The sequence below is a fragment of the Podarcis muralis genome, chromosome 2, assembly GCF_964188315.1.
Source record: "Podarcis muralis chromosome 2, rPodMur119.hap1.1, whole genome shotgun sequence".
In the NCBI taxonomy this organism is placed as follows: domain Eukaryota; kingdom Metazoa; phylum Chordata; class Lepidosauria; order Squamata; family Lacertidae; genus Podarcis; species Podarcis muralis.
In genome coordinates this window covers 59,730,234-59,757,451 of record NC_135656.1, presented here as the reverse complement: position 1 = coordinate 59,757,451, position 27,218 = coordinate 59,730,234, and the positions used below count along the sequence as shown (strand labels likewise).

At 40.1% G+C, this 27,218-nt stretch overlaps 1 protein-coding gene across 2 annotated transcripts in view; it reads right to left on the bottom strand.

Annotated features, from left to right (window-relative positions):
• SPOCK1 (SPARC (osteonectin), cwcv and kazal like domains proteoglycan 1) overlaps positions 1 to 27,218 on the bottom strand; it is a 405,646-nt gene that overhangs the window by 13,359 nt on the left and 365,069 nt on the right. For both annotated transcript variants that reach the window (XM_028718100.2, XM_077924543.1), the window contains exons 7-8: positions 16,143 to 16,259; positions 7,831 to 8,052 (exon numbers count right to left, since the gene is read on the bottom strand). In XM_028718100.2, the coding sequence (XP_028573933.2) occupies positions 7,831 to 8,052; positions 16,143 to 16,259 (339 nt within the window). The remainder of the gene's footprint in view (positions 1 to 7,830; positions 8,053 to 16,142; positions 16,260 to 27,218) is intronic.

Below are 27,218 nucleotides of genomic sequence, written 5' to 3'. Positions count from 1 at the left end.
CAGCAACCCTCTGAACATAACTTAAATATATTTCATGTATTTAACTTCAGTTAGTTATTAATACAACTGTAGTTCTTTATCTCTTGTAACTCTGAGCCCCTAATTTTCCAAATTACAACAGTTTTTAAGATAAACTTTAAATTTGTTCCAATCTTCATCCACCGCCTCTTTCCCCCGGTCTCGAATTCTGCCAGTCATCTCTGCCAGTCCCATATAGTCGATCACCTTCGTCTGCCATTCTTCCAACGTGGGTAAATCTTGCGTCTTCCAATACTTTGCTAGAAGAATTCTTGCTGCTGTAGTGGCATACATAAAAAATGTCCTATCCTTCTTTGGCACCATTTGGCCCACCATACCCAAGAGAAAGGCCTCTGGTTTTTTAACAAACGTTCTCTTCAGAACTTTTTTTATTTCATTATAGATCATTTCCCAGAAAGCCTTAATCTTCGGGCAGGTCCACCAAAGGTGATAGAAGGTTCCCTCCGTTTCACTACACTTCCAACACTTGTTGTTGGGCAAATGATAGATCTTTGCTAACTTAGCAGGAGTCATGTACCACCTGTAGATCATTTTCATAATGTTTTCTTTTAAGGCATTGCATGCCGTAAATTTAACACCAGTGGTCCATAACTGCTCCCAGTCAGCAAGTTCAATGTCATGCCCAATATCCTGTGCCCATTTAATCATATTAGATTTCACCATTTCATCTTGAGTATTCCATTTCAACAGCAAGTTGTACACTCTTGACAAATTTTTAGTATTGGGTTCTAACAGTTCTGTTTCTAATTTTGACTTCTCCACTTGGAAGCCTTTCTTTCTGTCCTGTTTGAATACTTCATTTATCTGTCGATAATGTAACCAATCTCTCACCTTAAACTTCAGTTTCTCAAAACTCTGCAATTTTACATTTTCACCATCTTGTTCTATAATTTCACAATATTTAGGCCAATTAGAATCCATATTCAATTTTTCCACCTCTTTTGCTTCCATTGGTGACAACCACCTGGGGGTTCTACTTTCAAACAGGTCTTTATACTTAATCCAAACATTATACAGAGCTTTCCTCACCATATGGTTCTTAAAACCTTTATGCAATTTTACCTTGTCATACCATATATATGCATGCCAACCAAATCTGTTGTCAAATCCTTCAAGATCCAAAATGTCTGTATTCTCGAGGAGCAGCCAATCTTTCAACCAGCAAAACGCTGCTGATTCATAGTAAAGTCTTAAGTCCGGCAGGGCAAAACCCCCTCTATCTTTCACATCTGTTAATGTCTTAAATTTTATTCTTGGCTTTTTGCCCTGCCAAACAAATTTCGATATGTCTTTCTGCCACCTCTTGAAACAGTCCATCTTGTCTATTATTTGTAATGTCTGAAACAGAAATAACATTCTAGGCAATACATTCATTTTGATAACAGCAATTCTGCCTAACAAGGAAAGTTTCAGCCTTGACCATATGTCTAAATCTTTCTTAACTTCTGTCCAACATTTATCATAATTGTCTTTAAAAAGATTCACATTTTTCGATGACAAATTCACCCCCAGGTACTTCACTTTTTTTGCTATCTCCAAACCTGTTTCATTCTGGAATGTCTCTTTTTCTTCATTTGTTAGGTTTTTTTCCAAGACTTTAGATTTTTGTTTGTTCAACTTAAATCCTGCAACTTGACCAAATATCTCGATCAGTTCTAAAACTCTTTTTGTGCTAGTGATTGGCTGTTGCAAAGTCAAAACTAGGTCATCTGCAAATGCCCTTAATTTATACTCTCTCACTCCGACCTGAATTCCTTTAACCAACTGGTCCTTTCTAATCATATTTAACAAAACCTCCAGAACCAGTATAAAAAGTAGGGGGGAAATAGGGCATCCCTGTCGTGTTCCTTTCTCTATAGCTATCTCTTCCGTTACCACATTATTCACAATTAGCTTTGCCTTCTGCTCAGAATAAATTGCACTTATACCATTTTCAAAACCTTGGCCTACCCCCATCCCTTGGAGATTCTTTTTCATAAAACTCCAACAAATATTGTCAAAGGCTTTCTCCGCGTCCACAAAAATCAAAACCGCTTTTCTGTTAATGTTCATTTCCAACAGTTCCACAATGTCTATTATGTTCCTCACATTGTCAGACATGTGTCTTCCCGGGAGAAAGCCAGATTGATCCTTATGAATCTCACCTGTCAATACTTTCTTCAGTCTTTTTGCTAAAATGTCTGCAAAAATTTTGTAATCCACATTTAATAATGATATCGGGCGGTAGTTCTTAACCTGGTTCTTTTCAGTCTCGGTCTTTGGTATAAGTGAGATAAAGGCCTCTTTCCACGTTTCAGGTGCCTTTTTCCCCTCCAATATTTCATTGCAAACTTCTTTCAGTGGTTGCACTAAACCTTCTCTCAAAGCTTTATAATATCTAGCCATCAGTCCATCTGGTCCTGGAGACTTTCCCAGTTGTGCCTTTTGAATGGCCTCCTCTATTTCCTGTTCTGTTATTTTCTCATTCAAAATCAACTTACCCTGTTCTGGAATTTTCGGTAGTCCATAATTTTTAAGAAATTCTTCTATTTCTTGTTCGTTTACTGGCCCTTGTGTGTATAATTTCCTAAAAAAACTTTGAAAACAGTTACTTATCTCATTTGGCTTATGAACATTCTTTCCCTCTATCTCCAAACAAGTAACTGTATTCAATTTTTGCCTCTTTTTCAATTGCCATGCAAGGAGCTTCCCACACTTGTCTGCAGACTCAAAAGTCCTTTGTCTCATTTGTTTAATTTTCCATTCTATCTCTTGATTTGTCAGTTCCATATATTGCGTCTGATAATGTTTTATCTCTCTCAAAATTTCTTGAGACTTTGGTTTTGACCTCAGTTTCTTTTCTCCTTCCTTCATTTTTTCTAAGATTCTTTCTTTCCTTTCATTTTGCTTTTTCCTCTTGATTGAATTCTGTTGTATCAGGAAGCCTCTCATCACGGCTTTACTCGCGTCCCAAATTGTTCTTTTTTCCACATTTGTTCTCAAATTTATCTCGAAGTAATCTTTCAATGTCTTTAGGGCCTTTATACAGAATTGTTCCTCTCTAAATAGGGAGTCATTCATTCTCCATCTAAAGGATCCAGTTGTTGTCATTTTCATTTCCATCTTTACGGCATTATGGTCGGAGCAGGTTTTTGGGCAGATTTCTACTTTTTTAATCTTTGTAGCCATCACACTAGATACCCAGATTTGGTCGATTCTCGTCCATGTCATTTTAGATTCCGAGAAAAAAGTTCCCTCTCTCTCGAGAGGATTCTTTGTTCTCCAGATGTCAATCAAGTCCATATTTTCCGTCATCTCGAAGAAAGTCTTTGGTAATCTTCCTTCTTTAGATATTGTCTGTCTTTGTGCCTTGTCCATATTTGTAGAAACCACTCCATTCATGTCCCCCATCATTATTATTTTGCAGTCGAGATAATCTAGTAAGGTCTCATGCAACTTCTTGAAAAATTCTGCCTTCCCATCATTTGGTGCATATACTCCAATTATCAAATATTTTTCCCCCTGGATCTGTAGTTCAATTGCCAGATATCTTCCTTCTTCATCCTTAAATTTTAATTTTGGGTCCAATTTTTCCTTTGCATAAATCACTACTCCTCTCTTTTTTACTTTATCGGAAGATATAAATTCTTGTCCCAATCTTTTGTTCACCAACAATTTCCTGTGTGCTCTAGTTATATGAGTTTCCTGTAGACATATCAGATCCAGTTGTTCCCTTTTCAAAATGTGGAAAACCTGTCGTTTTTTTCTGGGATGGTTCAAACCGTTGCAATTCCAACTTAGAAGTTGCAGAGACATTTTGTTTGTTAGATGTTTGATCCTCCGACTGCTCCAAGTTTTTCTTCCTCTTCAGTTGGCGGTTGTGGTAGTCCAAATGATAGATTTGCAATGTCCGTTAGCCCTCCTCCTTCTGATGTTAATCCTTGTCCTTCTCTTGCCGGGTCCACCGTACCTTTCTGTAGGTCCTCTAGGTTTCTCTCCAAAAAGTACTCTTTCTCCTGTACTGTTCTTATTCTTACTTTCTTCCCTTTGTAGTTAAAGGACAACCCCTGTGGGAATTCCCACCTGAAGGGTATGAAGTTCTTCCTCAGCAAATTGGCAAGGTCTCTATAAAAAGTCCTCACTTCCAAGATGTATTTAGGGATGTCCTTAAAGATTTGGACTTGAATGTTTCCAATCACCAAAGCTTTTTGATAGTGAAGGTTCAGTATCTTGTCTCTTTCCTCTTTGGTTCTAAAGGTAATCAGACAATCCCTTGACTTCTTGCTTTGCTTTCTACCAAGTCTGAAAGCAGTTGTTATCCCCACTTCATCTTCCTCCAGATCTCCTTGCCAATTTTCCAGAATTGCCTCTGTGAGAAATTCCGCCAGATTGTCCTCTTCTTTCTCTGGAACCTGTCTAAATTTCAGATTTCGTTCTTTCCGTTGTAATTCCAGTAAGGAGAGGGCCGCTTCATGCTCATTCACCTTTTTCTCAATCGGCACAAGTCTTTCCTGTGTCTCACCTGCAACAGATTTTGCACTCTCTGCAATTTTCCTTGTTTCTGAAGATTCCTGAATCAGTCTATTTATAGATTCTGTATTTGTTGCCACTGATGTGGTATTCAGATCCAATCTTGTTGTAAGTTCTGTTAATTTCTTTGAATTTTCTGTAGATTGCTTTGTTAAGGCCTCAAGGGATTGATTTATTTTAAGCAGTGCCTGTGTCATAGATTCCATTGATGCTGCTGTCACACTGTCCGGTGCAGGCACTGTGTTGCCAGAGATTGAACCTCTTTTCTTTTGTGTTAGTTTAGCTTTAGATCTGGTTCTTATCTCCTCTGCCGTGCCACTCATATCCCAAGGCCGTTCTCACAGGAAAAACTTGCAATGGAAAATCCCAGTATTAGTCAGTTACTTTGCAATTTTTCCCTCTTAGCCCTCAAGAGGGAGCAGTTAAAAGTTTCCAAGTTAGAAACAAGTTAGAAACAACAAAGAGACAGAAAGCCGGATGTAGAAAATCTCAAGTCCGCCATTAAAGTTGTAAAACTTTTTCTCCAATTTAAATTTGGTTAGTCCAATGTCAGTAACAAAGTCCCATTCAAATCTTAAATGTCTTAAAATTTTTTCACCATTTAAGGTATAGTCTATATCCACTTCAGAGTTATTTTAAAGAACAGTTTTCCCGGTGTTAAGTCCTGGCAGGTCGTCCCGGGGATCAGAGCAGTGAAAAACTTTGTTTCCCTTTAAATTAAAAGTATCTTCACAAGACTGTCTTTTTTCCCCCTTCTCCTGCCAATCTGGAGGGGAGAGATACTTTTGACAGCTCAGGTTTGACAGTTCGCAACTAAGTTTCTAATAACTGCAGCGAGGTCTTTCGTTGCTTTAAATTCCTGCAGTCCGGGGGGGGGGCAGACTTCCTTATTTTTTGCCCTCCCGTTTTCAGCCAAATTTTCTATTTTTAAAGGTTCCTGATTTTTTTCCCTTCTTACTCACGGGAATCCAGTCCAGATTTTCTTTTCAGGAAGGAATCGGCGCTCTCCGCTAATGGCGACGCGGCTTCACTCCGCAGGCTGGGTAGCGACTCTCAGCACCGCGCTCACTCCCGATGCCGCTCCGGAGCCTTTAAAAAGGCTCTTTCACAGTACCGGGGGGCGCAAAGGTGCCCACCGAGTCTCCTTGCTCTCAGGCTTCCGCGCCTGAGATTTTAGGGGTCCCCCACTCGCCGTAGCGGGTAAGACCCGAACTTGCGGAGCAGTCCTTCTCCGGAGCTCGGAGGTAGGACCGCCATTAAGCGCTGGCACCGACCGGAAGTCCGACTAATTTTCACATTATAAGCAATGACATAAGCAATAAGCTAATACCAATAGAACAAATTTTGAGATTGAAAACCATGATCATAGTCTAGATTTCCTAGGGCACACTCTGCTCCTTAGCCAATGGAACAAGGAGGCCACCATGTGAAAGGAACCTCACAGGCATTTTTTAGCCACCAAGTAGGAGGCCATGAACCTAATCTAGACTCTTTGGCCTATATATGGAAAAGAGGACACAGAGACTTTGGCGTGTTTAAATGGATGCCACGTACATGACGCCACCAACTTCTACTCCACACCCGCAAGGGATAGAAGAGCAGGAAGACCGAGACCTTGCCACACTGTGTGTAAAATGTATACCGGATATAACAATGGAAGATCTCTATTCCTCTCAACAGGTCCAAAGATGGATATGGAGGAGGCATGAGAGTGCCCAAAAGAGTGCATTTAAAAATACAAGAAGTTTACAGCCTTCACATAAAATCATGTACTTGATAATTTTAATGGGAGTTAAGCCCACTTAATTGAATAGCTTCTGTTATGCACAATCATGGTCTGCTCTTGTAAGTAATAGAGGAGGAAGGAAGCTTGGGTCTAAGGAAGATGTTTAAAGGAAGCAACAACAAAAATTGTGGACAAAGAATAATAAAATGGGAAAGATAAGAATGATAAGGAGAGAATTACATGGAAAAGGCAAACTAAAGGATGCCTGGATTAGAAAGAAATTTATTCTAAAAGGAAAACTAAAATGTTGGGAAAGAAAAGAATGAACAAATTATAAGAGAGGAACAGAAAAAGAGAAGCAAGAAAAAATAGGAACCTAAGAGGAAAGTAAACGTCGAAGAACTTGTCTTTCTAGGCAATGAGGACTGTCTGGCTGATATTGCTAAAAGTAACAAAACAATACTACCAGTCATTCTCCTCTTGTTCTCATTATCTCATAAAAAATGGAATTAAACACAAACTGCCCAAAGAAAAGAGAAAAACGCATCCATACACAAAGTTGTGTTTGGGGAGTGAAGAAATGGGAAGGGCAATCCTTATGCAGAAACCATAGCAAAGTACATAATAGTAAATTAATCATAGAATAATGACTAACCCTCCAATCATCCACTTGGGGAAGAGCCATTTCCAAGTCACAGGTGGCAAAAGCCCACCTGCTTCTGGGCCCACTGCTGATGGGATACAGCTGGCCTAGAAGGCAGTGGCAGAGCTTCATGCTCCTGCACCGGGGGGGGGGGGCAGAGAGCAGGCTGGGGCGGGGCTGGCGTGTATCCTGGGGGTATGGTGCGCAGCCTGTGGGGGTGTGGTGCCCAGCGTGGGTGGAGAGGGCAGCCATGATGGCACCCCACCGGGATCACACTGCCAGGAGTAGTGCGCTCCCCCCGCACTCCTCTTCCTCCGCTAGTGCTAGAAGGGTTTAAAGAAGATAAGGGGATGGCAGCAACTGGATCTGCTGCTAACCCACCTCCAATTTATCTTGAAAGGGCTGAGAGCACTATAAGCCATGGCAATGAAAGTATTTTGGATCCATGGGAACTAACTGGTCTGGAGAAGCAGGGACTAAGGAAGTGGCAGTGGCCAAGTTTTGTAAATATGGGAGAAGAAACTTGCTTCCTGCTGTGTTCAGTAACCAGGTTCAACGTTTTAGGTGTCAGTGTCTATTTGATGCTAGGATTTTCACACCCAGGATTTTCTAGCCATCTAATGCTACTCAACTGAATTCCACTCAATACGTAACAAGTAAGTGGAGTGGGTAAGTGGAGTGGTAATAATATCAGTGTTGTTTGCCGTATGAAAATCAAGCATGTCTCCTCATTTAATCAATTTAAAACTATGCCAACTTTATTAGGAGTGAGGTATGTTGATGTGCCTTATACAAATCCTAATAATACATTTGCCTTTTAATATTACATGGGAGCTAGTTTTCCTGTATAAATATTTTAGTATCAACATGCAATCACAGAGTCAATTTTCTAGTACAAAATTTAGTAACTTACCTCCAGGCTTCTGAAAGCAGTAGCACCATTCGTTGTTTGAAAGCTTTCCATCTTTGAAGGAGTCACAGGAGTTGAAAAGCGGTTTAATGCATGGCTCATATTTATCAAGATAAATGGCATTGATCTCTGAGTGATCGAGGAGAAGGTCATAGTTCATATCCAGTTTGTTGAACATCCAGCCCAACGAATCCTTGCAGATTGGTAATATGCTAGTGTCAAATCCTGTAAAGGCAGGAGCAAACAACATAGACTGAGCTAAAACATACAGATTTCTCTTGGAAACAAGAAGCCCTGCTAATTGACTCTGTTTTCAGTCTTGCAGATAACTGGGGCAAAATTGATTTCAGATTAACCTTTCCTTCTTGACTTGTAAGAAAATGGAACATGATGATCCCAATTCAGAACAGTGTGAATGAAATGGTTGGGCTAAAAGACAGCAGGGTAAACCTTAGAGATGGATAATACTCTGAGTCATAGCCATTCATTATTGTTTCACAAATGTGAATGAAAAGGCAAGGTAAGTGGTTCACAGTTCATTGAAGCCTGTTTTCGTTCAGAATTCAATTTTGCCCTCTCTGTGCATTTGCACATTTATTTATTATCCTGCACATATTATCCTGCTTTTCAGCCAAAACCTAGTCCCAGAGCTACTCACAGCAATTCTATTAATGTACAATGCAAAGTGCTGCACATGTGCGGGGCAGGGGGAATATATAACAAGGTCTGGGAGCACCCTCCCCTCTTAAAGAGAAGCAGCACTGTAATGACTCGGGAGTAGACATTTGCTTCATTCTCAAATTTCCTAGAATCAGAGAACAGAAAACATCATGAAAGATACCCATTTTTCTCCACTAAATTTCTTAATAGTCTCCTCTCACATTCCTTAAAATGATATAATTCTTTCTGTGAATGTTTCTTCTCTGCAATACACTCTTCTGAATGCTGCATTCTGCATGTTAACAACTAGCTCTCCAAACCCATTTTGATGGCAGCGATTAGCCTGGTCTGCATGTATTTTATGGTAAAGCTTCTTCTTTTTTTAAAACAGCTTGCAGCTTCTGATTCAGGAAAACAATTACAGGACTTTCTCCTTCTCCAAGAACCCTGGCATCTCTGCTTGTAATCCCGGAAACCCACCTCCAACTCATAGTGTGAAGCAACTTTTTCATTTGGATTCCCCACTCACACCTCATCTTGCTATAGCTTCTCCCAGAGTTAAGCAAGACACATAATTTGTCAAAGATTTGTTTGCAATGCTCAGAAAGTCAAGTTTGTATACCCAGTGTCTTCTATCTATTTCCCCTTCTGAGATGTATTTTTAGCACCTAGCTCTGGTTTGATGGTGGCAAATCGTACATTGGTTACCACATATTACAACCAATCCATTCAAGAACATGTCTTCTCTTTTTGAACAGCTGTCATTTCCTTAGGGTGCATAAAAGGAAGATTTCCCCATTATATGAGCTGCTTCATAACTGCGGGGGGTGGGAGGGTGGCATGGAGACTTCTTAGACTGAACTGTCATGAAAGCCTAGAATAGAACTGAAGTCTATCTGCTATTTTAAGTGGAGGATCAGAAAGGCATCACACTGGAATAAAGCTCTTTAGGTGTAACTTTGATGGAGGTTCTCTGTGACACTGAAGAATCATCAGAGGTGTTCAGGTAATATAAACATTAATGCTATTTTATTACACACTACTTCAAAAAGATAAACCGAATTCCCTCCAAGCTAAAGACAACTGAGACTGGGGCCTGAGAGCAAGTGTCTGAGTTTTCCAGTACCTTGCTTTGTAGAGATGGGCTAGGGGCTTTTCTTTCACATATTTTAGATCATTGCCATAATTACTATTGTTATTCATTATTCATTTCCTTGGTTGACTCTGAGTTCCCAGAGTGAAATTAAGTACTTATGATCCTGGTGATCACAAATTATTATGATGTATGATACTTTAATTTCGGAAGAAACTGAGAAGTGTTGAATGGAGGCTAAGTGATCACGGTCTCCTCTTACAGTAGCACAGGGTACAATTGATACATGAGGAATGAGGCTTCATAGAATCATATGAATTGTAGAGTTGGAAGGGATCCCGAGGGTAATCAAGTCCAACTCCCTGCAATGCAGGAATCTCATCCATGACAGATGGCCATCCAAGCTCTGCTTAAAAACCTCCAAGAGGGTTGGTTGCACTGTTGAACAGCTCTTACCACCAGAAAGTTCTTCCAGATGTTTAGTCAGAATCTCTTTTCTTGTAACTTGAAGCCATTGGTTGGGGTCTTACCCTCCGAAGAAAGAGAAAACAAGCTTCTCTATCTTCTAGGTGACAGCCTTTAGATATTTGAAGAATCTCTTTTAAAAAAACCCTGTCTGCCCCTGTATAGACCTGTAAGATCATTTAGATTGTCATGGGAATTTTTACTTGTGGTACTGCAGCCTACAGAATATCACAGGGTAGTGACCTGAAAAAGGGCATTTTCTACCATTGTTCCTGCACAGGGATGCTCTTTCCTGTTTTTACACCTTTTTATAATAACTTTTTACTGGTTTCCAGTTTCTGTGATACAGTTTCATTGTTTTTATGTTGTATTTTTATTTATCACTTGGAGCTGTTTAGATATTAAGCGTTTTAGAAATGCCTTTAATTCAGATAATGTACAGATAATAGAGAGCAGAAGAGAGCTCCGAGTGCATCCCTCAGCAGCAGGGGGACCCTGGTTTTTCATCTGAAATGATCAGCATGCGTGACAACCAAATCAAAATGCTAGTTTAAATGGGAGGACCTTTATGCTGAAGAAAAGTGGGTACATTCATATAAACGTGGTGAAGGTGGTTCTAGGTAAACTCTACAGCTTTATACCTATTACGTCTGGCGTTTCCCATTACAGTGGCAGAAGCTTTGCTACTAAATTTTTCTCTCAAGACTTCTACTAGAAAATAATAATGTGCTACTTTGATATGCAGGCATTTAAAGAAGTCTTATGAAAAGTTTAGCTAGCTAGTTATTGCTGTTTAAAAGGTTAAAGCAAGGAAGTGAGGGATCAAAGCCTTTCAAGTATATTATGGTGCTGAGATGTGGCAGCAAGTGTTTATTTCCACTTTAAACTGCCTTTGAATAAAAGTTGCTTTGATTGAATCACTACTTGACATGCCCGTGTCAACAATCAAGTCCAAGATTGCCAAGTCTTATGTACACTTTCTTGTCTCTTTCTAGACAAGTAAACCTTTAAGGGAAAAAATGAGGCATACATTTATTCAAAGCAGTGACTTTCAAGAAACTACAGAAAAATCATCACATCAATCTATTACCTTTTCTTAGACATCTGATACGTCACTCTCAGCCTAATCTACCTCACAGGTTTGATAAAATGGGGAGGAGAACTGCGTATGCCACCTTGCGCTCTTTTGAGGAACAGTGGGATACAAATGTAATGAAATAAAAATAAAAATCGTAGAATTGTAGAGTTGGAAGGGTCATCTAGTCCAACCTCCTGCAATGCAAAAGCATCCACAGCAGATGACCATTCAACCTATGCTTAAACGGATATGTGTAACTCCAAGGTGTGAATAATATATATAATAGGAATTCTATTGTCCTTGACATTGTTATCCTGAACTAAGATAATGGAAAACACCTCACCAAAACTGCCACACTATAAAAGTCTTGCTACAGTGGTTTCTTACCCAGACTGCTTTTACCACAAGCAGCACTGCACTGTTCCATCTGAGGGATAAAAACCCAGCCCAAATCCTGCTCCAGCTCCTAAATACTGACATGTACATAATGAATTAACTGTAATTCTGAATTTTACGCCTGTAGCTTTACATTTTCAGTATAATACAGTGGTCAAAAGAAACATTGGACATAACCCAGCCAAGCTCCCCATTGATTTCAGTGAGAAAGTTGAGCACCTGCCTATTGTTAGTTGCTCCTCTTTTGCAGGGAATGGAATATCTATTTAAATCTAAATCATAGTTCTGTAGGATACTCAGCGAAGAATATTTTTTAAAGGGCATGCTACTGTTAACACAGATCCCTCTGACATCACTGGTGTAATGATCATAAAAAGGTTTGCTCAAATGATGGGTCATGACAAAAAACCATGATTTGATAAGATATAGGCTGTCAAAATGCATACAGTCACATACACATTAATGGGGTATATGTAAAAGGAGGAACCCTTTTACATATTGATATATTTCCTTTCCATGGCAGTGCTCAGCCAGTTTTCAGAAGTGTAGGAGATGGATGTGCAAGAAAAGTAGGGTAAAGACGACAACAGTGCTGAATGTTAGGTTTCTTTATATGTGTTGGGAAGCTTAATATACTTCTTTCACTCAAAATATGATGTTGACTTTGTTCTCTACTCCTCTCCTACAATGTTGGCTGGAAGTAAGCAAGAAACCTATTCAATGCTACAGCTCAAACACGCCTGCATTGAGAAAGCTTTGTCTTTTTCACTTTTTCCCTTCATCCCACAGCCTCAAATAATGAGGCCAAAGATCAAAAGTCTTGCTAGCTTTTTAGGTCATTCCAGTATCTCGATATATTTGCAGGCAATTCTAGAAAGGTTATTAATTAGTGCCTGTTGAGAAGGGGATTCTTTGGACTCAAAACACCTGCTCAACCAAAAGTGGGCTTAAGTCATTACATGTAACATTGTCTTGGACAGCTGGTAACAAGAGACACCAGCTTCCAATCACTTCAGATTCTGGAACAGATTCAAATAAGTGACCTATTTGTAAAAGGCTTCTTATTGTCTCAAAACCTTTTCACCTACACATTTCACACGTAAAAAATAAACAGAAAATTGTACACTGAAACACTGGGCACAATGCACCGTTTAGACAGAAGCAGACTTAATGAAATACAAAAAATGAAAATAAATAGTTTTGGAATAGCCAGATTCAATATAGAAAAAGATACACATAAATTTGTGGGTACAGACCATAGTTCAGTGGAGCTTCTGAGGACACACCCGTGTACTGATTATACACATCTGAACTAGAAGAACTACTGATCTAATCTTAAAAAATGTGCAAATTATGGGTTCTCTTAAATGAATGGGATATATATGGATGTTATAACTTAGATGGAAACAACTATTTAGTAGGGGGAAAAACTATGGATAAGAACAGTTGCATTCTCTATGCCTTATGTAACAATTGTACATGCTGAATTATTGTTTGCAGGTAAAATAAAATATCAATTTATATATATTGGGGCCTTGTGTTTGTGTTGGACTAGTGGAATGAACAAACCAAAAGAGAGACAAAAAGGCAAATCTGGATAATTTTTTTCAAAGAAAGCTATGCAGTGCTCAACACTTGCTTATATGCCATGTGAATGCTTTATCTTGTATACATGTAGGTGGATCTCTGGGCTCCATCCCTAAGACTTAATTGATTTCTAATTTCTAAGATTGGGCTGTTGAAGCTAAATTAGCTGCATCTTTGATCCTAACCACACTTTTTAGGGCATTAAACCCACTGAACACAGTGTGGGAATTACTTTCAAGAAAACATGCATAGGCTTCCACTGCACAGAATAACTAGTTTCCAGTGACATTTAAAAAACAACAACACCTCACTTTAGAAAAGGTACTAATTGCAAAACAACAACAACACTGGTGCTCTGAATAAATCTGTTTCTGTTGCTTGCAAATAAGAAAGAAAAGAGCTTTGCCCAAAGTGGGCAGCGAATGAGATTACAGTAGTTAAAACTTAAAACTGTGCCAATACTTCCATTTCACGAATGAATAGGAAAAATATAATCTTTACTTTTTGCCTGCAGATGAACCTGAGCCCCTCGGTTTTCGTTAACTTACAGCAGCATCCTATCAAACTGCAGCACAGGAAAAAAATTCAGTGGAACACCTTCTCCAGATGCGGTGCATCCAGAGAAATCTTAGCCATCATTTCCAATCATTTGGAAGTTGCTTTAAAACCACAGAGGAATACTCAAAATAGATTGCAGTGAAAAAAACATGTGCTTCTTATGGCTCTATAAGCATAACCCGACAGCTCATGTCAATGAAGTGATCACATGTCGGTGGAGGAAAATGCAAGCAGAATGGTGAAAGGCTGGAGATTCACGAGCACTGGAAACTTATGCCTGATTCACACAAACAGCACTGGGGTGGGAAGTCCATTCTGCTCAAGTTCAGACTGCAGACAAAGAAATCATACAGCTGAATTTCTCCCTGGGGGTGGGCCCTCTGCATATACAAATTGGTAGACCAAGGAAAAGATGGATCCACAATTGTGCTTTCAATATCTAGTTTTTTTGTGAGCAGGAAGTTTTATATTAAGGATCATTCAGTTCTGTTATTCTGCCACAAGCAGTCTGATGCGCTACCGTCCACAAACATGGAGTCTGCACTTAGTATTTACTAGGCTCCTGGGTGGGATTACTGTAGAGGTGTACTATTCAAGGGGCTTGGGTTATCCAAAAGAACATCTTTAGTGTCCTCTTGGTTTTCATGAAAGATTACAAATGCAGTTTGTCTTTTTAAATAATTAAAATAAATGGTAGGGAAAGCCAGATATAGTTACACACCAATAGCTTCTTCTCAGGACTGCTGTTCCATGGTAACACTTAGGCCTGCCTACAGTCTGCACCCTCCCTCCCTAAATACTCATTAACCCAAGAAAAAAGGCACTTTCACACAGAAAAGGTCTTGCAGTTTCTTGCTCAGAGACAGGCGGTTGCATGCTTAATAATAAATGGATAAAAAAGCATTCTGTTAAAATTATGTTTCCAATCTAGTGCCTGCCGTGGGAATATTTGTAGCACACAAAGCCTGCTGTGAATTTTTAACCTACAGATTGAAAAATTGCCCAAGTTTGACAAATTCTGTTGAGAGCAGGTGGGAGGCTGCTGACATTTCACTTAGTTTCAGCAAACTCTGCCACCCCTCACTAGAGGGAAGGAGTAACAGGACTGACAGAAAGCTCCTTTCTCTCCCCCCCCCCCCGCCCTGCTCCCTGCCTACTGCATGCTGTCAGTCACTGGAAAGTCAGCAGGGCAGCAGAGGGCCTGTTCCTCTTGCACAAAGCCTTGACACAGCGCCTGTTGGATGCAAGATTCTGTGGGCCCTCAGGCAAGAGACTGTATTTAGCCCCCTTATGTGCCCTTCCTCCACAGAACCACCACATTTTTAAATCACAGCACTCACCAGTTGAGATGTCTTTAAAAGAGGGATTATTAGACAAATTCATGGTGGGGGGGGGGAGGCTATTAATGTCTACAAGGCTTGATGGTTCTGTAAGCTGTGGAATTCACTCCCTGCAGTGGTATGTCTCACACCTTCCCTAAACAGCTTTCTGTGAACATAGAAGACCCAGAACTTTATCATAGCCTTTTAAACTAGAGAGGAATGTTTTCAGGACCCACCCTGTTCTTGCGGCTGTATTTTCTTTTACCTGTTTTTAATTTCTGAATTTTAAATTGTTAAGACCTGTTGAAGGGTGGGTAGCAAGCTAGCAAGCTACTACTTATTAGCGGACAATAACAGGCAAGGGCCGTTCCCTTTACTCCCCCCAGTCCTGCTTGTGTGTTCCCCATGTGCCTTTGGTTGGCCACTGTAGGAAACAGAACATTAGGCCTTTGTCTGATATCCAGCAGGAGTCACAGCCGTTGCTCTACCCCAGAGGTCAGCAACCTAAGGTCCATGGGCTGGAAGCAGCCCATGAGCCGCCCCCTGCGCTAAAGTAGCACAGCGCAGCATGGGGACTCTCTTCTGTGGTTCTGGAAATCGCTTCTGCACAAGCCCAGACACCGGAAACTGCGTCTGCGCATGTCTGCGGCACCGGAAATCGCTTCTACGCATGCCCAGATGCTGAAAATCACCTCTGCACAGGTGCAAGTTTCGGCATCTGGGCATGTGCAGAAGTGATTTCTTGTGTCGCGCTGCGCTGGCCCGATGCATGGAGGATCTCCATGGGAGTGATTCGGCCCATGCCTGGTAAGCCTTGCGAGTCTACCCCATTTTTCCTAACCCCGGTTCAATTAAACAAAGTCTTATCCTATTTGTTTAATGCATTGCAGGGTACAGTTCTTCCCTAGATGGTCCATTAGCTACCTCACAGTTTCCCAACTCGACGGACTGCAAATGGTGATTAAATTTCAAATACTGTTTCTATATGCAAAAAATAAAGAAAAATAAAACAAAATAATGGGTGGTTTGAAATAGCAGGAGAATGTACCACAGCATAATTAAATGAAAGATTCCACATTAGCTGTCATTACAGTTATTGTTGACTTGCTGAACTTGTGAACTTATCTCAAACTTTATTTTTAGATTGTCATCTTACTGCCTTGTGCTGAATCCGAGCTGGTTGGCTTGATGACACGATTTGCATCTTCATGAAGAGCACCAAACCAATCTTTTAGGCGGGATGCAAGGGTCCTCAGCTCCTTGTCTGTGCAAGCTGTTAAGAAAATGACAATAATTAAATTAGTGAGAACATGCTACATATGTCCTAACAGAAGATGATTATTGTTCTTCTGTTTTTTGAAGAATAAACTTTGATTCAAAGACGTTTAGATTACAAAGAGACAAGGAGTAGCAGGTCGAAGGGTTTATCAAGAAAATTCAAGGCAGCAAGACAAGATTTATTATTATACTTGAATATTGCCTAAGTGGGAGACAATTTATGGTTTACAATCCAGACAAAAATCCATCTCACAAGATGTGTGGGAATTTTTTGGTTGTCACCTTTTAGGTCTTCTGAGAAAGAACATCAATCAAACAGCAATAGGAAAAAAGAAAGCCATCTAGCATTGCTATTAGAACAAGACCCTGAGAATAATTTATATCCCTTGTTTGGTTTAGTTTAAAGCTATTGTCATGGCAATAGGAAATCTTTCTTTTAATGGAAGCTGTCATGTTCTCCAATTTGACGACAAATAAGACTTTGCAACCTCTTAAGGGTGTCTCTGCTTCTTCATCTTACCTGGATGAAAGCATACACTGCTTGCTTCCATTATAAATTTTTATTGGGAAACATCTAATTTTTTCCTCATAAATTTCTGCCAAGAGATTAGTGCCCAGCAGAAGCCAGTATTTATTAACCGGGGGCGGGGGGGGGGGATTAGACAGTGCTTCCTGACACAAAGAATGTTCCAGGTTTGCATTATCTTCAGTGTTTGAATTCACAGATTGAAGCCATGTTATCATTCTTGTCATAAACTCATTCTAAAATTTAAATAACTTTTCTTCAGATACAAAAGGAGGTTTTTCTCTAGTAGCATAGGACATGCTTTACAGAATAATCCACAGCAGAGAATCCCCATTCACTGCATATTTTAATACAGCCCCTCCAACTATCTCTGATAGAGTCACATGAATGTCACTGTGCTTTATAAAGCTAAGTGACACGACAGGTTCTTTTTTTTGCTGCAAAGACCTTAGAGTTTAAAACTGTGAGAAGAAAAAAGAGCATGACAAACGACAGGGATGGCCAACAGAAGGACAGTGTATCAAAGGCAAAGGCAAAATCAATTGCATGAACCAATACAACTGAAGATCATATCAGAAGGCAAGAGAACATAGACTCATTTGTGAAACATGCTCAGCCTGGGACTACAAAAACAATTGGTGGGAGGAGTCCAGGCATCTTGGTTGGCCACTATATATGGTTGGTGGACTACATTCAGGTTATGGTGGCTCATACATTGGTTAGGTCAGCTCTATTCACTAGATCATGGTAACTTTCACACTCATTCTCAAGTCACCAGCAAATAAACTGGGCTCTACAAAATCTACTGAATAAGAAATGAAGACTTGCTGTTCTTACATGATCTCAAAGTTCTGCAAAGGTGTTTTTTTTTTCTTAACCAAAGACATAAACATGTAAAATTGGCAAATTATAGTGAAGGGAAATGCAATTTTAACAAGAATGCTGTTTTTATTACCAAAAAGGCTATGTATTATTCATCATTCTATTCTTTATTATCAGAAACATATGCAACCTTATATTTTATTTATTATATTCTTCCTCTTCCTTGGTTTGCTTTCACGTAGGAGCAAAATACCTTAATTAATGAATTATCTGAGGACATGAAGTATTCTTTCCTCCCAAAAGCTGAACTGCTGATAATGAAAAAGTACTTCCCATTTCTCATCAGTTTTACTTCTTGAAACCCTTTGGAAAAACTCTGGGCTGCTGAAAACACTTAGAGGTAATTTCTCCCCTCCCCCCAAGCACCACAATTTTTGTACTTCCTGGTTCTCATGGCCAAACTTTGGTTTGTTCAAACTCCCCCGTCTCAAGTTTCAATGAGAGGAAATTACGGTCCGTTCTTAACCTGAAACTGTTCTTAACCTGAAGCACCACTTTAGCTAATGGGGCCTCCTGCTGCCCCCGCGCCGCCGGAGCACAATTTCTGTTTTCATCCCGAAGCAAAGTTCTTAACCTGAAGCACTATTTCTGGGTTAGCGGAGTCTGTAACCTGAAGCGTATGTAACCTGAGGTACCACTGTATTGGTATGTGAAAGAAAAGGGAAAGTGGAAGAGGGAGCCTGTAAGCCTAAGGCTGGTGCACTTTCTAGCATATCCAACAGTTATTGTGTATGCATCCAGAACTCTAACACAATTTGAAAATCTAACTTTAAGTACTAACACAGAATCTAAACATGCATAATCAATAATTTATAAAATCATTAGTGACATACGATTAGGACAAACAAATTTGATGAAACATACTTGGGAATCTGATCTAGATACAGTAATTGAGGCGGTAGATTGGCAGAGCCTGTGGGGCAAAAAGCCCTTAAATTCAGTGCCCAGGCTCATAAAACAGAATACTCTTAAGCTGCTACACAGATGGCATTTAACACCTTTGAGGTGCAGTCATATTAATGAAGCTATTTCTGCTCTTTGCTAGAGAGGGTGTAAAGTGATTGGAACATAGACATATGCCATGGGCCTGCAGCAAATTACAGCCATTTTGGAAAAATGCTGTTGGTGAAATAAGTTTGATCACAAAACAAATGTTATTTGCACCCCACCCTTAGTACTGGTAACAATCTTTAAAAATGAAAATGTCAAGCTGAGATACAAATAATTGATTGCTTTTCTTTAAGTAGCAGTTTGACAACTTGTTGCCCAAAATTAGAACACTTAGAAATGTCACAATGGAAATGAAAGTTTGGATTACCTTCAGAAAAAAATATATATAAATGACCAAGAAAATTAAAGCCTTAGCTGGAAAGAGAGATTGGGGTGATTTTATAGATACATGGTACCCTTTCATCACATACTCGACAGAACATCAACTACAGCAGCATCCATTGGACTTGCATTTGAAATTGTGGAATAATGTCTTCCCTTAGGAATCTGTGGTTTGGGAGAGTCGAGGGGAAAGGAAAATGGGGAGTTATGCTCACAGTGGTGGGTGGGTGCATGCACATGTGATTGCATTCCAATATTTCTCCCCGGTCAGTACTAATAGAAATTCCATTTAAAGCCAGTTGGGAAGCTGGGAACACACTTTAGAAACAGGTTTCCTAATTAGACCAAATATTCACCGCTGACATTTCATAAAACCAAGCAAGTAGCTCTTTTATGAAAATGTGCGTATTTACACTGACGTTCTCTGTCCCCACCCCCACCCCCCTGCTGCCTGTAGAGGGAAGAAGAAAAAGGCTGTTATTCTTCAATGCTGGGGAAACTACATTTTTCTAGATACAAACATTTCATGTCAAAGTGGTTCCCCAGTGTTATCATACACAATGTTCTGGGTGTTTTAATGGCCAGCTTTCTAGAAGCACAGTGCCTGTCCTGATAACCACCTCTGATCCTCCTGTCACTTATTTACACCTGGTGCTGCAAACAAAGCTGGAGACAACAAGATGCGTAGTAATAGCTGTGAGATGAATGCAGGACCTGCCAAAGCAGCCGAACAGAGGAAACGCATTCTGATGTGGAGCTTACATAAAACAGGGTTTTTAAAGAACAAAGCTCAGAGATAAAATAGCACAAAGACAGAGGGCTGCCGTTCAAAGATGCACAGAGAGAAGCACAGTGCCATAGCCTACTTTCCTAGTTCATGTCAGATGCTTCTATGTAAGTGTTAATTAATTCTGTGAGAACCTTGAAAGTTTTGGCAGTTCAGCTTACTCAGATGCCCAGAAATCTGGAAGCTAATCAGAGACTGATGCAAACTATTTTAGCATACGGGGCAGGAAGATTATACTTCTCTATTGTATACCACCTGTAATGCTTTGCCAGATGTTTCTCCCTTTCTGGCATGGTGCTTCTGCTTTCAACAGCTGCACAACAGGCTGCAATTCTGTGTAGCTTTCTCTAGCATGCTAGTGTAGTGATGCTACAAGTTCTCCTCACTGACAAGTTGCAAAATTTATTCTAGTGAGAAAATATGAGGTTTTTTATTTGTTGCTGTTGTTGTTGCCAATTAATTGGTTACCTTTTATTCTGTCAGGACTCCTGTAATTTTGGCAATGGATAAAGAAAGCAGTGTTTGGGGTTTTTTGTTTTGTTTTAGCAGTCATTTTCACGGCAAAAACAGGATAGCTGCAGCAAGGACATTGCAGAATTGGGATAACGTTGAAGGAAGCCAGTGCTTCAGTTTGCCATTTTGGAAAATGCCAATGTTGCAGGGTCACCTTTAAATGCTAGCTGAACTGAATTCATTCCCTTCCACTTTCCTTCCACTAGTGACCCCTTTTATTCCTATGCCAATGCAGATCCCACACATATTCCAACCACCCTCTCTCCCTTCGTTCTCCACTGTCTTCCTTTTCAAATCAACCGTACTCTTGAGCTTTGTAATACCACTTTTTTCTCATTCAAAGCCTCAACATGGGGAGGAAAAAGAAGATACACCTCATCAGATTGGGGCAAAGCTTGTGGGTGTACAAAAATTCAAACCATAAGGAAGCTAGGAGTATACAGATACAACTGGTGCCAATGGGAAGTAGGCAAATGTGACGCCCAATGATTGCAACATTATGCAATTACTTGCATGTGTCCATGGGCTGTTGCAGTTCATCTAACATTACGGGAAAAAATGTCATAATGCCTTAACAAAACCCAGTGCCTTTCACTGGTGCCAGTTATCACATTTATCTGACCATCACATGTAGTTTCTGTACATGTGATCATGGATGCTGCAAAATTCACATTCCCACTTTGTATGGCGCAAGTCTCTCCCACTTGCATACAACCTTGGATCAATGCATAGACAGAAAAGTCCTACGATAGAAGAATGGAGAACTAAAATGATGGACTATGCAGAATTGGACAGAATGACAGGAAGGATCCGGAATCGACGAGATCAAAGATTTACAGAAGATTGGGAAAAGTTTATCCAATATATGCAAAAACTGAGTGATAATAAAATTACGTTTGTAAGCTTTAAGGAAGCTCTGTGAGGGGAAAGGGTTAAAAGGGCAGAAATGTGTAAAAGGTAACAAAAGGAAGGAATGGCAGACAAATTGAGGGAAGTAAAAAAAGAGAAGTAAGATGTAATTAAGATGTATGGAATGTATAAATTTGTTTTTGTATTTGAAAACTAATAAAAATATAATATATATATAAAAAAAGCAAGGCCAAGAGAGGCCACCCAACTCCCCTCCTGCCAATCTTTCTGAGATTAAGATAATGGTAAATGTCACATTTCACTGAAACAGTATTTTAAACTTTACACATAAGTAGGGCTTCTCAGGGAAATGGCTGCTTCTTTAAAAGAAACAAAAGCTTAACATGAATACTCTGCAGCAATCTATACAATAAGAGTGATTTCCTTGGAGAGTTGAGGTAATCCTAATGACCATGAAAACAATCTGCCTGTACATTAAGGAGAACAGAAACAGAACTCATTTAGTGGAAAAATACGGGTTGAGATTCTTTGTTCTGTTTGTAGCCTTCCAAGTACGGTAGCTTGCCAGGTGATGTTGTGGCAAATCAGTATTCTTCATTGTGAATCAAAGCCAGCTCACCCAGCTTAGCCTGAAATGGGTGAAGTTTGCATTGAGGGCAAATGGACATGGTCTTTGTTTGGGAATAAGCAGTGAAAAAATTATCCTAAGAGTGTGGTGCTTACAATGGCTAGGCACAGTCTGAACTGGTTGAAAGTAAGCACAGGCTGACTATGGAGATAATAATGTTGACAATATTAGATTCTCTGCATCACACCCTATTTTTTTATTTTCTTGTTTTCACCACTGGTTAGGAAAGTAATGAACTTCCATAGGAAGCATCAGATCTCTCTCTCCCAAATGAGAACTGATGTCAGATTTTCCCCTCCCCACCACTGCAGAAACCTTTGCAGCCCCAATGATATCAGAGTAGCAGAGTTGGTAGGCCTGGAAAAGGGACGTGCTGCATACCCTCCAACATTTCTCCGATGGAAATAGGGACATCCCATTCCACAATCCCATTTTACTATTTATACCCCCCCCCCATATCATTAGGTTGCCCCAGCCACTCTGGGCACCTTCCAACACATATAAAAACATAATAAAACGTTAAACATTTAAAAAACTTCCCGATACAGGATTGCCTTCAGACGGCTCAGGGGTTGAATAATGCCATACCCGTCAAAATTTCTCCAATGAAAATAGGGACATCATAAGGAAAAGTGGGACATTCTGGGATCAAATCAGAAACCAGGACAGCTTCTCTAAATTGGACACCCCTGGAAAATAGGGACACTTGGAGGATCTGGTGGGATGGACTTGGATCCAACTCCTTCTCAATCCAAGGAGAAACCTATGCTAACCCAGCCCAGGAATTGTTGCAGTTTATTTCCCTTCCACTGGAAAAACAAAACAAAACAGAAAAGGAAGGAGAAACACAAGAAACTCTCTCTGCCCTCATTTCTGCCCTCTCAGCTAGACTTCTGAATTTCAGTGGGACCTTTCTGCATGTATGGCTCAGTGAAAAAAACCACACTGCTGTGGTTTCATTCAATGTTTTTCATTCAATGTAACTAATGATGAATTCTGTGGCAGCTCATAAGAATAAAACTGCAGAATGAAACTCATGCAGCTCTACTCAAATACGTTTGACATATGAAATTAATTAGATCCCAGCTGGTTATTGTTGTTATTTTAATTCCTTTAAAAATTAGATGTTTTCATAATTTGTTTCTTTCATTACCTACCCATGGGAAATGAAGCAAGTCTCCTTGTGATGTGCTTATTTATTTACTTAGCAAAAAGGTAAGCAAATATGAAATTATCAACTGTACTTGTACGGAGCCAAATCATTTATTTTAATCTGAGCTGTTTACTTAGTATAATATGTGTAATCATGCGTATGGCATTATAATGCTTTACTCCTGGGTTAGCTGCATTGGCTTGTAGCCCATCGCATATTGAGAAGATCCATGTCATCTGCCGATCCTTTAAGATGTGTATGTGGTGTGCAGGCATCATTTTAAAAACCACAGGAAAAAATAATTGGCAAAGACTGAATCAACTTGCCAAGAAAGGAAAATAAATGAAAGATGGAGAACTGTGAGATAGAAAAGACAGGATGTTGGTTTTTTAATGTGAGCATTGACATGCTTAATTTCAAAGTAATTTTATTTCATGACCACAATGCTTAACATATAAATCTAAATAAATTAGCATGAAAACTGGATCAAGCTGGAAGGGATGAATCATCTTATTTCCAATCTGTATCACTTTCTCCTGTGTTCATTCATAAATCTCTTCCATTACATTCCGCATTAATGTGCATTAAAAACAACTGGCATGAAAATCCACATTTGCATACTATTTTAAATTTAACCTGGTGCCTCAGATTGATGAAGGTAGGTGTTTGGATAGAAACCTTGGAGAGGGCATTGTAGAGCTGAGTTGCTACCACTAAAAAGGCCTTTTATTCAAGTCACCACCCTAGTTATCACCTCGAACAAAGCGGGGGGGGGGGGCTCTGGAGAATGTGGTTCAAAGATGAGCATATGGGCCTTTGGAAATCTGGGTTCCAAGCTATATAGGGCTTTTCAGGTTAAAAGGAAAATTCTGAGCTGTGTTCAGATAGGAAGCCAGCGCAACTCTTTTAAAACTAGTGGTGTGGTTTCTAACTGGCTACCAGCACCTGCCAACCATCTAGCTGCCATATTCTGAGCCAATTTCAAAGGCAGCTCAGGGCATGAATGCACTGTAGTAGTTTAATCTGGATTTGAACAGGGTGCGGATAACAGTGGTCAGGTTTTCTTTTTTCAAAAGTGATCATCAGCTATGTACTACTGTAAGATGGGAAAAGGCACTTTGTGCCACAGGTGGCATCTAGAGCAGCAATATTCAGCCTTCTGAGACCCAGGACCAACTTTCAGCCCAAGCATGCATTTGAGGACTCACTAAGGTTTTTAGCAATATATTGGTTTGGTTGTAGCACTGCAGTTGTGACCCACCACAGATCAGGCCATGACCCACTAGTTGAAGACCTATGATGTAGAGCAGCCATAGGCAAACTCGGCCCTCCAGATGTTTTGAGACTACAATTCCCATCATCCTTGACTACTGGTCCTGTTAGCTAGGGATGATGGGAGTTGTAGTCCCAAAACATCTGGAGGGCCGAGTTTGCCTATGCCTGATCTAGAGTAAGGGATGGATCTAACAGCATCTCCACCCTGGGAACTTGACTCTCTCTCTCACACACATAAAGGAGCTCCAACTGGGAGCTGCCTAGTGGAACCAATCCCAGCAGAACTTGCATTTGGCACTGTGACAGCCACCTCACAGCCATTCTGGGGCCCCTGCCATCTGAGGAAAGGTAGTACACCTCTCTTGTTAGCCACTCTTGCCCCTTTTAAATCAACCTATAAACTTCCCTTAGGCATCTCAAGGTGGTGTAGTTTATGGTTTCTATGCATGGAGGTGTTAAAATAAGAAAAGATAACTGGCTTATGAAAAATTTGTGTTAAAGGGACAGAAAGTATTTCCCAATGGGGGAAAAAAAAACACAAGAGTTAAGAATGATTATTTCTCCATCTTTAGAATTGCATATCCTAGAGTAGAATCTTGTCCTCTAATCCTGGTACATATAATTTGCTCCACTCTCTCTGAGCCTACATAAGCCTTTTTTGTCTCTTGAGTGAACTAATCCTGTAACTAACTAACTAACTAACTAACTAACTAACTAACTAACTAACTAACTAACCAACCCTGGCTACCTGTTAATAGAGCATTTGCCCACCCGCCTCCTGCCAATCATAAGTTTCACCCAGCGGGCAACAAGAAGTCGTGGAGCCTCTCAGACAATAAATGTGCCTGCAATCCCTCACACAATGGAGTTCTACTGTTTTCTCATCTGAGTCTCAGGGTAAATTAGGTATTGCAGGTTAGCCCTATAATCCTCAAATGAACAGGCAAAAAATATTTGCATTTCCATATCATACATGTCCATTTCATCAAAGCTTTGTTCTTTCACAGGCACCAAATACAACTGCTTGCTTGCCAAGGCCATTTGTCCCAGGCCTTTTGGTTATTCTCTACTCAGCTTGAAATAACAATGGGCTTCAGGAAAGGACAAATGAAAAAGGAACAGACAAATCTGAATCAGTTGAGCTCCCCACTTCATCAGGGAATATAAAGTAAACCATCTGTCTTGAGACTGGAACCAGCAACCCTGTTGGAGTCCCCAACATTTCCTCAAACACTGTCACACTACTTTTATAGGGATATACTGGAACATAGCAGAGTTTACCAATCCTATTAGGTGCATTTCCATCCAGAAGAATGGGCTTGATTTACATAGCTAGACCTCAGTAGATGGCCTTGGATCCAAGCATTGGTCTATAAGCCTGCACTCTAGCAGGAAAGCATGTATTGAAGCACACACAGCACCATTCCCTTAGGACAGCCAGCTCCCACCTTCCCACAGATCTGGGATTAGGGAAGAGGACTGCTAGATAAAACAGCAAAGGTTAAAGCAGGGGTGGGCAACTTCTAACTAATGGCCATGCTGGATGGGGCTCGGATGAGTTGGAATCCAATAGTATCTGGAATGTCACAGGTTGTCTGTCCATTGCTGGCTTAACTTAAGTACTGGAATAACAGAGGATTAGCTGTTCAAAGCTCAGCTTCCAAGCTATTTGTTAATATGCGGATGACTGCAAACAGAACTTGGAAGCAAATGTTATATGTAACTATTTGAACATGCAGGTGCATTCCTCAATAAGAATGCAGTGAAGATAAATGCCCTTTTTATTGTGATGCAGCATTACATATAGATATACAAAGACTCATTTCTCTCTAATAATATATGTGGTAATTAAAGGAACCTGAAAGTCTCACCCTTTTACATATGCTTATTCTCTTTCCTTAGACTCATTAGTAATTGTCTCAGGATCTATGTGGTTATGGATGCTGAATTATTGTCATTTTTAAGTAATTTCCTGCTTTGTGATTTAGTTGAAATATCACTCAGAACTTGGAACAGTCTGAATAAAGGTATCATACTTAACTAGAAAGGAGGCAGATGTGTATTACAGATCAGAAGCTGTGTAATTGGGAATAGGTCTTAAGAATCCAACATGTAAGTGGCCAACTAAGATGAGAATCAACACACGTGTGTATTTTCCCCCTCCCCAATTTGCTGCCCAGAAGGGATCTTTGCTGAACTGACATAAATCTAATTCGACTTGGCTCCAGCAAGATGAAAAGAGGCAGTTGCAAGTCAGCATATGCTTACAAAAACCGTTTTTCTCCTCCATTAGCTTTTTTGCATGCCCAGCTGATTTTGATTTTATATTATGTGCGTCCTCTATGCTTTTATTTGTATGTTCCCTGCTGAATGTTATCATGTCTCCTACCACCAGGGCTTCATTAAAGTAGAATGTTGTCATACAGCGAATTACTCTGAAATGTGAAAACAGAGACAGACTTCAAAAGGAAAATGAGGTGTTCTTGGGCATCATGGGGATGGCAGCATTTAGAGGTGTCCCAATGGATCCTCCCTGCAATTTTCTGAAAACCTGACAGAAAGGCAATGAGTGTGTGCAAATGAGGAGAAAACGCAGCTCCCTCGTGAGCTGCAATGGAAAGAACTCCATGGAAAGAACAAAGAATCTCTCTACCCTGCTGTTCCTTCTAAATTGAAATGAATGAAGCTTCTGCTGGCAGGGCACTTTGAAGAGCAGCTCCTAAGCAAGCACGATTCTGATGCTGTACCCAAAGACAGGACATGCAAACAGTAGGGACATGGTTGCATTCAAATCAAGGCAAATTAAATTAAGGCAGAAGGGGGCTGCAGCTTGAGGTTTCCAGCTGCTGAAATCACAACTCTCTTCCGTAAAACATTTCAAAGAGAGGGGTGATCTACAACACATCACTCACTTCTGGGGCAACCCAGTCAGATGGGTGGGGTACAAATAATAAAACAATATTATTATTTCTGAAAACACATGGAACA